This window comes from Vipera ursinii, assembly GCF_947247035.1.
Source record: "Vipera ursinii genome assembly, chromosome: 2".
Taxonomy (NCBI): Eukaryota; Metazoa; Chordata; class Lepidosauria; order Squamata; family Viperidae; genus Vipera; species Vipera ursinii.
In genome coordinates, this window is record NC_139513.1 from 172,997,706 (window position 1) to 173,009,819 (window position 12,114).

Sequence of the window (12,114 nt, forward strand, 5' to 3'; positions counted from 1 at the left end):
TTTCTCACTGGGTATTAATATTTTTATTTTTATTTTCTGGACATTTACATATGAAACACTAAATTATTTTTTTCTTATTTCTAATGAAGTCATTCTGGTTTGTATTTTATAATTTTGAATTACTAATTTTAACATCATAGTACAGTATATAATGCTAATGTGCTACAAATATCAGTTACTTGTTATTTGTCATCTTTATCCCAAATCTATTTATATTTATATATATATTATATATATTTATTTATAATAAAATTGCTGTTCTCATAATATATCATACATAGTTTGGCTACTATCCTGTTGCTTAACATAACTATCTTAATCAGCATTGCCTTGCAGAAATATATGATGTCCATTTGTTTAAACAAAGCAATACGTTCTGAGGAGAAATAAGTATACTTAAAATGAATGTATTATTAACTCTATAAAGCAGTTTTTACTTCCCCATGGTTCTTGCTAAAATGTAACCTTTTTAGTCGTAAAAGTTAACACTTTTAATACAGACTAAGAGTAAATTTTTAATAAGATTGGGATCCTGAAACCTGTAGGCTGTATCTAACCCAAAATTTTTGTAGCTTCCTCCACCTTCAGTCACGAGCTACCAAATCTTGGCAGCAAACAATTGTTACATAGTGGTTAAAATTGCAGGGTTAGACAGAGATGAACCAGGTTTGATATTGAAGCTTATTGGGTGATTTGGCCTGTCACTTTCTTTTGATTCATACTTCTCACAGGATACCACTGTGATCGTACCAATGTATGCTACCTTGAGCACAGAGAAGAAATGGGTGTTAAAACGTAACAAATAAAAATTGATAATTTTTCTCCTCTTAAAGATGAACAATTAAAAAATAGGTAGTAAAAGAGCTTGAACTTCAGATTTTTATAAGTCTTTTTAGAATAGCTATTGTTCAATTAATTATCGTGTAGACTTTTTCTGACCTACAGCATATTTTACCAAGTAGTGTGCTTGAAGAAAAGATTAAGTCAATACCTGTTGGTATAAATGGAAGTGGAAAGTAATGTATGTTGTTTGTTTCCTTTATAGGCATGCAATTTTGTGGTTGTTATGCCATAACACCTAAGGCAGAGAAAGGCACATTCCTTACTCTCCTGATGAAACGTAATGCTCTGTTTCTACCGCTCCATAGTTAGCTATGAGCATTAATCATACTGTAGATAAATGTATTATTTTGCTACTGCTTTTCACATTCTGTCTATTTTTTCTGCTTTTTCTTTCATGGCCTAGATTCCTGAACTCACAATCACTACTAACTCACCAGAAAAGAAGGACCCTTCTAAAGATCACCTTGTAGATTTTACTGATTCCCCACAGGGACATGCCATCAGGATCCACACTACATCTCACGAGGAGCTGAAAGTGCCATGGGGTTTTATGCTAGGTACCGAAACCCATCCCTTGGGACAGTGGGATGCTCCCGAATTCAGCAAGTGTGACCTCACCACAGAGGGCTCTTTCATGGAAGAATGCATGGAGGAACAGTTGAGAAGATACCAAGAACTGCCCCATCGCTTGGAGGAAGATGCCATAGATAGAGAACTGGAACAGCTTTACTTGTCCCATCTGAGCCGGCTTCGAGCAGAGGAGCTTGGAGGAAGAGGAGAGTGGTCTGAGGAGAGCTCAGGCAGCAACACCAGTCCTGTACCATCTCTCATTGCATTGCGTCAGAGTGTCTTGACTGATCGTGACTTGATAGTCAACTGGACAGGCCCAGAGAGAGCACTCAACAGTTCCCTGGCAAAAGAGATCACACTGTACTATGCTAAGCAACGGGGCGATGACTCCAGAGATAGTGAGGAGGAGGGAATTATGGCAGGATATGCAACACAGGGACCACCTGAGGTGGTGGGACCAGGCCGTGATAGCCCACCGGTCTTACTAGAAGGCTGCTTTCTAAATCATCTGGAAGAGGGAAATGTCCAACAGAGTCCAATGAAGGACTCTGACTCCTTTCCCTTGAGAGTGCTGGCACCCAACACCTTGAGGCCGGTAATTCCAGAGGCTATGGTTATGCCCCTTGTAGTTCCAGCCCGGACACTAGTGCCCCTACCAAAGTGGCCCACAGACCTGCCATCCAGCCCTCTTGATGCCCATGGACAAGGCAAGTGCCAGGGCTTCTTGATCGGGCATGGCAGCCTCTGGCTGGGTGAGGGCCTTCATGTCCACAAGCCCTCTGAAACCAATCCCGTTCCTCATAATGAACTTGAAAAAATCTTGACACGCTCCCTGCGGTTCCTCAGCCTCTTCGTCTTCCTTCCCATGGTTTTCAACAGCTGCATGCCTTTGGTGGCCGTTACACTTTACCTCCTTTTGGATTGGTTCTCATAATTGGTATGACTCTCAGAAGTGCCAAAAGGCCCATGAGAAGATCTGTAACCTGGCTCTATTCCCGTTTCACCTGATCAACTCAAAATTTGGCAGTAGTGTCCGATCTTTTTAGAGTTAATAGCGCATCCATTCTAAATTTCCCAAGGTTCGGAACTATTTATTTTTATTAAATCGTCTGGTATAAGATACGAATTGCTTGGACAATAAAAATGAGCTATATGTAAAACTTGCCATGAATTGGATCTGAGATAGCAGTTACAAGACCCAGAGGAGGTGACAGAGGGCTCAAAGCCCCAATAGCCCTCCCGCTCTCCCTTTGCACTGTTTATTCAAGAAAACTAGAAGCAACAGCATTGTCTGTCCTGTCATTTGCAAATATGGAGAGGCAACTAAGGATGCCTTGTCTGAAGGGCCTCAAATCCTACTCAGAGCCAGAATAATATGTTTCCCTTTTTCGCCTTTAAGAACAAAATTCCTTGTTAAGATTTAGTAGACTTTATCTCTGTGTTTTCAGCCTTCCTCTTTCAGGTACTTGGCTGAAATCCAGTTAGCTTACTTATAAGAAGTAAGTAAGTCATTAATTTATTTCCAATTTGGGAATGAGGCAAGCATTTCCTAAAAGGACTGTATTCTTTGATGTTTTTACAGATACATGCTTTTAGCAGGCTTTGACTGTAACTTGTTACAAAGCAAAACATTAATATTAAGGGATAATTTCAGAATCTTAACATTTACATTTTTAGGGGGGAAAAGTCAAAATGGCCCATGTAAAACTTCTTAAGATAGAACGTTTTATTTAAGTACTGTCAGGCCATTCTCTATATATTAGTGCAACGTTTGGTAACTAAATTCCTAGTACAGTAAGTCTGAGGAGCCTCTGTTTTTATTATATGACAAAGTACCAACCTGTTCTGTGTAAGATATTTGGAGAAATCAACTAGCTAGCTCAGTTTCTATTTTGCTTTTCCCATGGGCAAGTGCAAATGATTACTAATTAAGTGAATTCTGCATTAACAAGCAAAAATCCCATTGAGTTAAAAATGGCCCCACACCTAGTGCTAATCTGTTGTGGAAGTTCCTTTGGCTCTGGGAAAGAATGCAGGCTTAGACCTGAATGGACTACCCTATGACATAGCAGTCTATCAAGGTGAAAAAGACTAATTAATAGATGACCCCCTAATCCCCATTTATTTTTACAAGGCTGGGAAATTGTAAATATGTTTTGAAAATATCATGAAGCACTTTCTTTCAGAATGTTCTCTTGTGCCAGCCTCAGTGAATTTAACCAGAAAAGTCCAAAGGCAAAATAGCACTTTTGTTGAGCACCTGATTTCAGAATGGATTTGTGCAATCCTGGATTGTGCTCCACGTTTCTGTAATTTCCCATTATTTGATTGAAACAGGGAGACAGACGTAAGTTTTCCATTCCAAAGAAGATGGCAGCATTTTCAGTTTATTGTCCGTACAGCTTCTGCAAAATACAATCACAACCATTCCAGATGGCCTCAACAATCGCACAGCCAAGTTCCATTCATGCCCCAATCCTGAGCCATACCCAGCTTCTTAGGAAGAAACTTTGGACTGCTGACTGTCTGTGCTTCTAGGACCCCTTTTCACTCCTGGATCCTATACTTCTCTGCCACTAGCAGGGTCCGACACAGAGGACTACAGGAAAGCTCCCTAAAACAGATGGCCCCATATTTATTTTTGTACCTGGTGGGAAGGCTGACTTTTTCTACCGTAGAATTCATCCCAAGATAGAGATTTTATTTATTAACAACTAGCAGTACAAACCCGGGCTGGTGGGTTTGCAGAAGATTAAAATAATTTATATATACATGTTTGATGTCTGCAGCAAAGGAGTAGATTGGAAACATCCTGTGTCTTTATGTGCCATAGGTTGAAATGGCACTTAACTTGCTGTAAGAAGAAAGCCCACCCACTTTCATGCTGCTAAATGTTTTTCATTAACTTCCTCTTGAATGTTGTACTGTCAGCAGCTGCTGTGATATAGCTTGTGGGGCCTTGTGGAGGAAGTGGAGATATTTGTATGGGTTCTGAAGCCACTTCTGACTGCTGATCCAGACATGGTCCTGCTTTCCCTATCCATTAGTGAATGCTCTTAACTAAGGAACATGGGAGGGGGGGTTGGAAAGTGGAATACTGTTTGTGCTTCATGAAGAGAGATCTGTCCTGATGTCAGTCATCATAAGAAAAATCTGTATTTTCCAGATAAAAGCTGAGATCAGAATGTAATTAGCAGTCACGGCTGTGTGTGAGTGGGTATATGTGTGTGTGTGTGTGTGTGTGTGTGTGAGAGAGAGAGAGAGAGAGAGAGAATATACACATACCTTTCTTAATTGTCCTATGGTTACATTTTTGTTGTCATAATATTGTTCCTTCTGCCTTATTCAAACTGTCAGATCCTTCATCAGACAAATATGTCTTATACATGTTCCACACCATACAAGTTCTGAAAATTATTTGGTACCTCTACTTGGCTACAAAGCAAGCATTGGTTATACTTCATACCTCTGTAGAAAGAAACACTGACTGGTCAAAGCCAAAATCTTCATAAGTGAGCAAGGCTGCCTCTGGGTGGCAGATGGTTGAATAACAATGACTACACAATGGGATATAAACGTATTGTGGAGCTTTATGCTTCAGAGAGTTCTTCTACACATCTTGTATTGAAATGCATAATATCTGCATAGAACATTCCTGTGCTTTTGCACAACTGGCCATATAAGCTAACATGTGCAGGAGAATTTATATTGAGGTGTGCTTCATGTTAATAGGTTTCTATGGATTTGAGGGATACCCAAATTCAAAGTATTTTGGATGGGCTCTTGTAAAACCAAACTTACTTTAGTGCTTTTACTTTATGTTGTTTTTGTTAACTTTCAGCATTCAGCTGGCCAATTTAGAGTACAGTTGTTTCAAGGTTCTCCATCTGCACCTAGGAAGCTAGAGTTTGTGCAAGAAAGTTATACTAGATTCTTCCTTACTTTTAAATGAAGTATGTTCAGTAATATGAACTCCTACCTTCAGTTCAAGGTTGTGTACTTTAAACATAGTGTCAATAAGAGCTAGATTTCAGGTTGTTATAAAAAAAATCATCTCTATAACCACTGTTGTGTATCTGCATTAATGTATAAATCTTTGCTCCCACTGGATCCTCTTCACCATTATTATAGAAAAATCAGTGGTTTCTCTTCTCTGAGCAGCAATAATAAAATGTAATTCAGAGGAGATAGGAAGTTTGGGTAATCTTTATAATTAATGTTGAAACTAAATAGATGTAAGAATGCACAAATATAATAGTATGCAACAGGTTAGCATGTGTAATAATTACAGCTACTGTTTGTACTACATTAACAAGTTACACAATTTTCCGGGTCATGAAAAATACAAGCCAGAAACTACTAGGTAGAGCCAAGTTCATAACTCCTTCCATTTATACACAGGACCTCATTATATTTTCAATGATATATTTGCAAAATTCCAGGTAATTTTCAGAACAACATTATATTCTAGTCTAGTATACTACAGCAAGAACAAATATGAATCCTATGACATCCTGAACGCTTACATCTAATATAGCATAGATTTTTGTAGCTAATAGTCCACATTGTTAGATATCTGGAATAGAGAAAAGAGTACTATACATTCACAGCCATTTGGAAGAATAGGTTAATGGAGTTGGTAGAAAGAAAGGTCAGAAACATTGAAAACTATCTCTAGATACTGGCCAATAATTCAAAAATTATCAGTAATTTAACAAAAGATCAAAGGTTTTATTACACATTACACTGCATGTATTAAGCTCATCAGTGTAAGAATAACTGCCACGTTCAACAGTTTTGTTAATGGTCAAAGAGTTATTTATTTGTTTGTTTATTATTTGCAAAGTTAAACTAGCTGGAGATAGACTTTGGAATTATTTTAAAATGATCACATAAGTGGTTGCAATAGCCCAGATGTCTAATTTATTAGGGATGAGAGGGTGATTTATTTGATCCTTTTTGTATCTAGCTTTTTAGGTTGTGCTGACCTCTTTTTGTATAGCAGCTGGTTCTGTCCAGTAGTCTTATCTTGATGCAAATTGACTTATGCATGCAGAATGCGTTGTGGAGATTTCACTTTGGCCACTGGTATTTGTGACTTTATCCATAAGAGACTTTTTCTGTCAACAGACTGAATCCATGCAGTTGGGGGTGGGGTGGGGTGGGGGAATAAGCTGTGCAGGTTGAATTAGTATCAAGCTGTGGATTTATGAATGAGAAATCATGCTTGTTCAGCCCTTGAAACGTAGCTTGCTGGAGAACACTAAAGACGAGAATTAGCAGTGGTACATTTGTCTGTGATTTAAAAGCAACAACTCTGCATTCTTTCTTCAATTTTGCAATCACCCCATGGTGTGGAATTAGATTACAATCCCAGAAGCCTTATTTGTTTTGAGCAGCCTTCCCCCAAGATAGAGTCCTCTAGATATCTTGGACTCCATCTCCTAGATTGAGGCTGCCGCCTTTGATCATGTTCCTCAGCCAGGTCTTTTGCTATGGAAAAAGATCTGTGCATGGCAGATTATAGGGAGCATGGCAGGGTTATGTATCTGCTACTGTAGATCAAGGAATTGGATGGGATTTATGTGTGTGGGTGTGGGTGTGTTTATATGTGTATGTGTGTACATCCTTTTGAGCTGTGCCTGCTTCAGAAGCACTAATAAACATCCTGACTATAGCACTTGTGTCCCTGGGAATTTTTTGGAAACTGCAACAAATGGTATGGGTAATTGCTACCTGCCCTCCTGTGATTATTTGGAAGCCTCGTATCCGCCTCCATATTCTTCTTTTCCTTCTTTTGATTCAGTTAATGACCCAAGGATATTACTTCAAGAGACTGTTCTTCCCCAATAGATGACATGCACCGAAGCCTAAATTAGTTTAATTGTTGGTATTATGCAATAGTTTTATCTTTACCCCAAGTTCTTCAAAAGAATCCTGGAAGGAGGCCAAGCAAATCTGACAATTCTACTTCCGGGAAGGGCAGGAAATTAGGGGTCCTCCCGATGTTGCTGATGCTGAACATGGTTAACATGACCAGTAATAAAGTATTCTGGGATTCAGTGACACTTGGAACTCATGAATTTCAGGAGAAAAATAGAGAAATATGGTAGTCGTTAATACAGTACAATTCAATATGCCCGAAAATACATAGTTGCTGGTTTAAACTGACTCTTGCAAAAAATCATTGAACTTGGCTAAGAAAAAATGTTTATTAATATCTAAGAACTTGACAATCTGTTTAGTAAGCAATACAGACATTAATGCCCAACTCTGGCAGTGTGAGAAGTCAATCTAAAATAGGCAAAGTAACTATTTGAGCATGTGTAGAATTTTTTTCTTCTACAATGTTTGGAAAAAATAGGGTTTGTGTGTATGGTCTTCACTCCCTTTGGGGTGCTCCATCTAGAAACAATTGATTAGAAAGAAAATATCAGAGCAAATAAATGCTTTACAGAAAGTTATTAAATAAATCACCAACGAAGGCTGGGAAATTTCAACCAGTATAGGGAGCATAAGACTATTTTATGACTGCAAAATATCCAGGTTTATGAGTGTGCAAGTGATTGAATTTATTTTGCAGAAGACTGCTGCTCTGGTTAGTTTGCAATCAACACATTTTACTTTACAAAAGAACATTAGCTGCATGCAGCCCCTTAGGCCAGATCTTGTTTCTCCTTTCATGTCTCTCCTAGTTGAGAGATAGACAATCCAAAGTGGTGCCTTGAACAAATAATAGGATGACAGCCAATCCAGATGAGGCCAAGCAATAGTAATCAGAGCTGAAACAAAACAAAGGCCTGTCTAATATTCTGTTTTTCACAGTGGATAAGGAGATATTTTTGGAAAGCCTATAAGACAGACACATTTCCAGCAATGTAATATTCTATAATACATTGCTTATGAGCTTAGACATAGCAGACAGAACATACAGTTAGCAGCTATTAATAGCTTTATTCTTCATGAAATTGCCAAAGTCATGTAAACCAGTAGCTGTCATTCAATTGCATAGCATTTGTGGCACAGCATTCTGAGAAAGAGCAGCTGCTTGAAGCTATGGAGATGAGCAGCCTATCAAGAAGAGGACCATTGTCACTAGTTGAAGAACATGGGGCGGGTAAAGGAGCATCACTGCACAGAACTGGCCAGAAGAATATTATGGGATCCTAGCAGCCCATATTAAGGTGTATAATCTAAAGAATCAATCTCAAAATGCTAGCTGTTAAGGCTGTTAAGCTACCTGGGGAATGGGACAGGTGCTTTCAATATTTTCATGGGTGGAGTGGCATTTCCCAAAAAGGAACAGTGTCACAGCATGGAAACATTTCGATGTCCAATTTTACTACTGGAAATAGTGAAAGTGATTATCTATAATTAAGCCCAATGGTGGCAACACACTATTACATTTTGGGTGACATGATAATGACACAATACCCGATAACAACCATTCTTGAAAGCTCACCCTAGTCTCACGCAATTTTCAGTGGCTGTACAGGCTGTGTGAGAATGGGATGTGCTCTTGTGCAGCCTCTGGGCATTGTGCTGCCTCCAGAGCTGCTGGGAATCGTGAGAATGGGGTATGCTTTCACAATTTTGGGAGATGACAGAGGCTGTGGATATTTTCTGAAGCTGTTTCAAGAATGAAGGCCTTGTGCAACCCAGAGCTACCTCAATTTGTCTGCATTTTCTATAAATAAATATATAACTGTTTCTCTTTTGTTCGGTGTGTGTGTGAGACAGAGCGACACACAGACAGACACACTTATCAGCAGAATCAAATTAGACATTTTTTAAATTTTTGACACACTAAGCCCAAAAGGGTTGCCATCACTGACTTAGATTAAAGATGTCCATGCACTTGATTGCAGCAAATGAACTGGAATGAGAGGAAAGTACAGATGCTAGACTTTCAGTTGGGACCAGTGATAGTGTGATGCACAAATATTGTCACTGTTTATCAGGGCATTCTTGAGCATGATTCAGTGTTGATGTGTACATCTGTGTCTACAGCAGAATGCTCATTGGAACAGTTCTCCAGATCACCTGACTGTCTAATTCTGGAGACTTAGTTTACACACTATTTCAATCCATTTGCTGCTGGTCAAGCCTCATCTGGTATCCTAGGCCTACCTGAAGCACTGTACCTAAAACGGGATTCAGACCAGTTTGGAACAGTTACAGAGAATGCTAACAAAACTCATTATAAAATTGGAAAATGAAAAGGGAATTGTGTATGCTTAACCTTGTAAAGAAAAAACAGAAAAATTACCATCTAGAAAACTGCAATATGTTCTCCATCTTTGCAGATTGGGGAATATTGGCCATAAATTACAAGGTAGATTTGGACTGAAAAAACTGCAATAATAAAAGGTGTTTAACAGTGGGCCGTGTTTATTTTCTAGGTAGATGGTGGATTCCCCTTATAGCCACTGTCAAAAATTATTTAATATGGATTTCTGCACCTTACAAAAGGTTGAACAAAACAGTGTTAAATAACATTTAAACAAAGCGGATAGTTTTATTAGAAATATTGCATGCTAGATGTTGTCTTACTTATTGTGAGCTTCCCTAAGCCATTTTCTTTTACAGTGAACGGTCTACATATTTATAAAATAACTTCTGGAGAAGAGAGCTTTGGATGAGCAGCATTCATAACAAGGCTTTTTTGGGTGGGGCTGAAGCCCTCGTACTTAACCCACCCTCCCTTATCAAAATAGCTCTCTAATAGTTGACCCCAGCCTTACAGATACCCCATGGAAAGATTCGTGGAAGTTTTTTAAAAAAAATATGCTTTGTGATACATATCCTTTGTGGCCCCATGTAATGCAGCACTCGGTACTGGTGTGCACTTGTGAGCATGAGACAGGGAGGAGCTGCTTCAGATTTAATTTGCAGAAGTTTTCTTGCCTATGGTTGACTTGGCAACCGAGTGTTGAAACTGCATTGGAAAGAAGGGCGGTGGGATATAGTATGAAAAGACGGTGAGGGGGCGAGTAAGAGAATTGTACTGAACAAGGTGCGTGCCTTTTTATGTCTGCATGGCTTTCTTTCCCGACTCTATGTAAGTAACGTTGACCTATGCGACCGTCAGACCCACCCACTTCAGAAGTTGAGAAACGAAGCCCTCGCCTTGAGTCCTCTCTTGGTTGATGAATGCCTTACAACAGCGTTTCCCAACCTTAGGAACTTGAAGATGCGTGGACTTCAACTCCCAGAATTCCCCAGCCAGCTATGCTGGCTGGGGAATTTTGGGAGTTGAAGTCCACGCATCTTCAAGTTCCTAAGGTTGGGAAACGCTGCCTTACAAAGCCGAATTCCCGGATCCGAGGTTGGCTTTTGTCAAGAATTTCCCAGAGTCCTCACCCCACCACCCCCACCCCCTGAGGCACTTGGTGCTTTCCACCCGCTACTCTTGGTCTTGCAAGTGAAAAAGGATGCTCTGACCTACCCAAATCCCTCCCTCCCTCCCTCCGCCGCTGGGGCCGAAGCCGTCCGGAAATTCCCGAGGCTTCCCTTCTCCCGCACCTTCTCACAATCTCACTCGCACACGTACAGGCGGGCGCGGGCGCGGGCGCGTCCTCAAATACAGACATACGGGGCGCGCGCGCGCGAGCGGGCGCGCTTATCTCTGTCCATTGTCCTCCCTGTTCGCTTCCACAGCCATTTCTATCCAACGCCGCTTCCTGCAACCCGCTGCCCCTTTCCTCTCTTCCGCGGCAGCCGTCTCGCGGACCTGGACCTCCGTCCCCACCAATGGCTTCTCCCAATGAAGCCCGGAGATGCTGGGGCCTAAAGTCCTCTCCCCCTCCCATGCTGAAGAATCTTCCGGTAGACGGGACCAAGATGGCTTGACTTCCACTTCGACGGGAGCAGTTGAATGTGGGGGTCCTTCCTGGTGGAATCCCACGGGGGGAAAAAAAAAATGAATCGAGCCACAGCCAATTTTGGAGAGCTGGGAGATTTGAGAACGGACTCGATCGGGGTGTAGCGCGATCTGATGCCTTGGTTACCCTGATGAAAGTAATCCCTGGAAGAATTGGTGAGCGCCTGTTTTTTTTTTTTTTTTTTTTTGGACATAAGAATGGAGCCGTCTGGAGATTATTATTATTTTTTGCTTAAACGGAGGGGGTTCCTGCTGGTTGGATTTTAATGGCAATGAACTGATCTCGGTGGAACCCTGTGGAAGGAAAACCTAATAAACTGGATTTTGCTGCCGTCTGTCTGGGGAGTCAGACCAGACCAGCTTGAATTTCACAGAAAAAAATAATGATGGAGTAACCTTGGTCCAGACATGGCAAACGGAGCTCAGTTCTTCTGGATGCATCCTTTCAGCTGGTGGCAGACTCTGCTCTCCATCCCCATCAACCCTCCTTCTTCTACTCAGCAAGGGCTGATTTTGCCATTCTCCTAAACAGTCAACATCATCGGAAGGGGAAAAAAACGGTAAAGGCTTGGATTATTTTCCAGTTTCTTATACCTTATCCAGGCTGACAATAGAGGGAGGGGGCAGGCTCACGGCCTGCAGGAAGAGAGAAGGGAGAGGGGGGCGATCCTTTGAAATGGCACTTTCCCTAGTCCCATTTCTTCCTGGGAGAAGGACTGGCCCTGTCTCCAAGGCAACAGCTCTGGGGCATTCCTAGCCAGCCTCCCTAGATAGGGTGTAAACCCAGAGCTACCAGATCAGGGTAGAGTGGATTGAGA

The 12,114-nt window shown here is 40.8% G+C and overlaps 1 protein-coding gene across 1 annotated transcript in view; it reads left to right on the top strand.

Annotated features, from left to right (window-relative positions):
- The window catches only part of PPP1R3F (protein phosphatase 1 regulatory subunit 3F), a 49,117-nt gene extending 42,567 nt beyond the window's left edge, over window positions 1-6,550 (top strand). Inside the window, exon 4 of the mRNA XM_083354017.1 lies at window positions 1,247-6,550. Within this exon, the coding sequence (XP_083210143.1) occupies window positions 1,247-2,347 (1,101 nt within the window). The 3' untranslated portion in view covers window positions 2,348-6,550. The remainder of the gene's footprint in view (window positions 1-1,246) is intronic.
- Window positions 6,551-12,114: the final 5,564 nt, after the last annotated feature.